The 4,965-nt window shown below is 41.6% G+C and overlaps 1 protein-coding gene across 1 annotated transcript; it reads right to left on the bottom strand.

Annotated features, from left to right (window-relative positions):
* Positions 1–1,059: 1,059 nt before the first annotated feature.
* On the bottom strand, positions 1,060–4,218 carry LOC131903842 (PRAME family member 12-like). Its single transcript, XM_059254634.1, has 4 exons — positions 3,971–4,218; positions 3,470–3,570; positions 2,981–3,140; positions 1,060–1,627 (listed from the first exon to the last, which is right to left on the bottom strand). Exons 1-4 carry the CDS (start codon positions 4,216–4,218, stop codon positions 1,060–1,062), a joined length of 1,077 nt encoding a protein of 358 aa, XP_059110617.1.
* Between the last annotated feature and the right edge of the window lie 747 nt (positions 4,219–4,965).

Genomic DNA, 4,965 nt, shown 5'->3' with positions numbered 1-4,965 from the left:
CACATATTATTGGTACAAGGAGAGAAAGGTAGATCAATGGAATTTAATCAAAGATCTATATATAATTCCACACATGATATAGACACCTAATTCTATCTCAAAGATGTCAAAATTATACAGTGGGAATAAGAAATTTTCTCCAATATATGTTGCTGGTATAACTGGATGTCAACATGTATAAGAATGAAAATAGATCCATATCTAGTGCACATTTTTTTAAAAACAAGTGAGTCCATTAGGTTGTGTTAGAGTGCAGTAAAGTGACATTTAGTAAAAGACAATTAGTGTGTATTATTAGTGACACCCAAAAAGTGTAATTTAAAACTAATTTATTGTTATATGCTATAGTGAAAAAGAAATGGAAATAGAGTGGGTACTCCATTAAGAACAAGAAGGCACACCTTATATCTGAATATTTAGCATGAGGATCTCAGGTACAGTTAGACTCAATATGAGGACTTTTGCCTCAGCACTTAGATGTGTGCACAGTGTCTCCTATCTGACTACTCAGGGTTGTAATTCCCTGCATTCTCCAAAACCTTCTTCATAGGAGAAAGAGTCTGTACTGAATAAGTTCATTTTAAAAATTGTGTGAACATAAACCAAATACCCAAGCAATGGAAGGTAAAGAGGGGAAGACAATGAGATAAATGACTCCTGTTCATTTTGATATAACAAGTCATGGAATACAATCCACTTGGTCACACTAGATAAGGTAACATCCTGAATTTGTATGAAAAAGTGAGTTCAATGACAGAGCAGGGCACCAGAGAAAAGCATCTATAAGTTTACAACTGCCATGTAGGGTAAAGCCAATGGTCACCACATCCTGACAGAAGCACACTTGGAGATGCAGATCTGTTTTAATGATTCTATAAGACACCTGTCCCATGGTCCTATTATTCTTCATCAAGTCATGCAATATAATAGATTCCAATGAATAACATTTTTTCCTGATGTATCAAACAGTGTCTGAAGCCCCAGGTTCTTGAACACCTTACTGAAAGTTCTATTTCTGAGACTTTCATTTCTCAGTTTCTTGGTTCAAACAATTCCTGTTTATGACAAACAAGAACAAAGTCTGGTCTTCCCATCAAAGACACAGCGCTGGAGACATTTGCGGCAAATGTTTGTGACAAAGTCAATAACTTTGGGCTGTCTTTTGACTCTGAGTGTATTCAGAAGATCAAGACACACATTTGCAAAATTGTTGACTAAGACATGGCCCTGGTCATCATAGCACTCCAATGGGGCAGGGTTATGCTCCTCAGTTAACTTGCTTAGATTGGCCAAGCATTGCAGAAGGTCCTTCAGGGCAGATATGGAAATGACAGTGTCATAGAAATTTACATGTGTTAGCTGGAGGCACTGGCTCAGGGCAGGCAGGAGGGCACTGTGTTGAGAGTCTCTGATACAGCAGTGCCTTATCTGCAGAGTTTGCAGAGTGTCGACTACACTCTTCAGGAGAACTTGCAGAGCTGTGGGACATAAGTTGAATAATGAAACACCAAAGATGTTCAGGTGCTTTAGCTCAAAAAGCCCCTGACACTGAGATAGGTGCTTCAAGCCTAAAGGTGAGCACTTGCGCAGTTTGATTGACAGAGACTCCAAGGGGGTCTTCAGGCATCTAAGGAAAGAACAAGAGTTTAGTTCTGTCTCATGGTCTGGGAGGGCATTTTAGTTTTGACACTACTACAGAGCCAATGTCTTAGTTTAGTTTAATATTGCTATGATAAAGCACCATGACCCAAAGCAGTTGGAAGAGTAAAGGATTTATTGGCCTTGTGATTAGAAATCCATAATCCATCACTGAAGGAACACAGAACAGGAATTCAAATAGGGCAACAACCTGGAAGCAGGAAATATTCAGAGAGGCCATGCAGAAATGCTGCTTATTGGCTTGTTCTCCATATCTTATTGAGCCTACATTATGGAAAATAAAAGACAACCAGCCCAGGGAAGGCCTCACTAGCAACAATTAGGGCCCTCATGCATCAATCAATAATAACAAAAATTGCTATACAGGCTTGCCTATAGACCAGTATCTTAAGACATTTTCTGATTTTTCGGATCTATCTCTCAAGTGACCTTAGCCTCTGTCAATTTCATGTACAGTTAGCCAACACAGGGTTCCACAAAATAAGGTCACTGTGTTCTTATATGGAGCTGAACACCCAACACACAGCCTGTTGGTGTCTCCTCACTAGAGTCACCACATTGCCTTCTAAAGTCCATCACCATCACAGTTGAGAAGCTGAGCAATGCAGCTTCTCATTCCCAATGTGCCAGAGAACCAGAGACGGCCATTATAACCTAGAAGGGAAGGCTAAATGAGGACTAATCCTGAATGTTTCTGACAATGTCTTGGCCTGTCTCTTGCAGAAACCACTACAGTTCCACCTTCCCTGCACAGCCCATGTCCCCCTTTTCTGCATCAGTCCCTGAAGTCGGCACTCTGCCCTTTACCACCAATTTTGTTTCTACTAAGCAAAAATATGATCAAAATATCTGTCCCTCCATTGTGAATTAAAAGCTGACAGAAGTTCCCCATGGGAACAACATAACTCTTGTTCACAAAGATATAAGGACAGAGATTCCAAGGGAAACTCTGCATGTATGGTACCTCAATGCCCAAGGACCCACTACTCTGTCCTGTTCCCTCCCATCAGGGTTTTCTGGACCCCAAAGAAGAATACATAAAACACATTAAGATGCTATGTGTGCCACATAGTGTGCCTATTACTAAGAAAGCTCTCTTCGAAATCTCTAAAAACATATTATCATTTTATTGATGAGTGGTCAGTGAAACAACTGTGCATCTGACCCAGTTAAGATGGTATCCAGACCATTCTCAGATATTGTGATGAACCAATAGCTGTGAAAGTCACAGTGACTGACTGAACTCAGGTGCTCACTAATCTCTAATGTAGCATAGGAAAGCTTGCTGTGGTAGCCAAAACAGCTCTCTCTCCTTCCTTACCTGAACAACTTCTTCATGTGCTCACTGGAAAAGTAGGAATCATTGATGAGGAGATGCTGAAGACATTTGAGTTTGGAGACTTGAGCAATGAACCTAGCAGTATACTTCTTTACATCTTCCAAGGTGTAAATAGCTTTGTTGGTGTGAATGGAAATACGTGCTAGATGGAGTTTGCACAAATTTCTCATCTGGCCAAAGCAGTGTGCAAAAACGACTCAGCACTCTTGGAGTCCAGCATATGGGTAAACACTATTCCTCAATGTAGTATGGCTTGAAAGTACTGAAAATCATCATGAAAAGCTGCTCAGGAGTATTACAGATTATCATCTTCAAACAGCACAATTGCACAGCACCATGTTGCTGCTGGGCCCACTGCAGCAAGTATGCTTGCTCTTTATCCAGGGCAACTTTTAAGAAAAAAATCAGTGACCACCTTCAAACGCTGCCTCAGGGCATATCTGGGTATGTCATTCTCCTTTTGCTCCTTACTCAATGTCCCTGTAGAGCTCTCTCCACATTCTATGCCAGGCCATACATCCCAGAAGACATGGCGCACTTTCCTCAGGTCCAGGACTCGAAGCTTCGACCTTCTGTGAGAGAAAAAGTTGCAGTGTGACAATGAAAGATCAGAAGTACAATAGAGTCAGCTGTCATTCCACTTCTCTAACATCAGCAACACTGTCAGGCAAGAGCCCCCTGCATGAGCTACATCTGAATACTTGTTCTGCATCTTCTTTATGTTACTGTTGAATTCTTTTTTTATTACCTGGGGGAGAGGACAGAGAAGACAAATCCTATGAGTACATCGACATTGAGGTGCCCTGCACTTCTGAAAGATTACGTTATTAGCTAAATTAAAATAGAGGCTCTACAGACTTGAAAGCTGAGACTATCAGATGACTGTAGTTGGCCACTGTCCCAATGTACTTGACTCCAGAATTCCCTTACCAGTGACTTGGTGACTCCTATTCTGTTCTCCTTTGGCCTTACCTCAGGTGAACCTGCTGTTTCAACAGCATGTCAATACCATCCAGCACAGCTTGTAATATCACCACATCAGTGTCCTGCATCAGTGCCCCAACAGGGAGGCAGGAGAAGGGCCATACTGCCACCATCACTGTCAGTATCTTCATATGTCTGCTGTTGAAGGTCTCCTTGAACAGGGATGGGAAGAGCTCTGTGGGGAGCTGCTGCAGAACTGAGATGGCCAAGGCCTCATGCCTCAGCAGACTCTTCATTGCAAGTTCCAGGAGTGTGGATGGGGCCTCAAGGCTCATTTGATGTCTCTTCAGACAGAAGGACCTGGTAAAACATTCAGGAGTCATATATTTATACAATATCTTAGGGATTTGTATGTCTGACCCATCACAGGAACCCCCTCCACATGGCCATAGTTCCTGTTCTGGTAACAGTGAAGAACTCAGTGTAACTACTTATAACATCTGGTAATCTCAAATCCTTATCCCCTTCAGCATGTGAATCATCACAGAAGAACTGCCACAGGCACAAATTAACCATTGTCCCACCAGGTCTCAAGCTCTGATCCTTTGAAACTCTTTACCCTTGGGAAAGTTTATTCAAAAGCAATCAATCAGACAAGGCTTTTGTGCCAAATTGAGACTGATCCCCTTTCAAATTCCTTATGAAAGAGTGTCAAGGTCACTTGTAGAACAAACACATGTTCTCCATCCCATGTGCTCAGTGTACATGGTAGGACTGAGGAGATCCCACAAGTGCCTCACATATTGACCTCCTATATCCTTTTATGTTCCTTTCTTTTCATACCTTCCCTCTTTGGCCCCATTTCCCAAGGAAATACTTCTTTCTGATTAGGAAATGAATTATTCATACACTTAATCTTCTTTTGATTCTTAACTGTTGTCACTTGGGTTCCAAGAAAATCTAAGCTATGTAGTATTGAGTAGTGGGTAGCTGTTCCAGGTTTGACCTGGATGTACTACCCACATTGAGGCTTCTGGTAACTG

This window comes from Peromyscus eremicus, chromosome 1, assembly GCF_949786415.1.
Source record: "Peromyscus eremicus chromosome 1, PerEre_H2_v1, whole genome shotgun sequence".
NCBI lineage: Eukaryota > Metazoa > Chordata > Mammalia > Rodentia > Cricetidae > Peromyscus > Peromyscus eremicus.
This window is presented reverse-complemented; position numbering and strand designations above follow the sequence as displayed.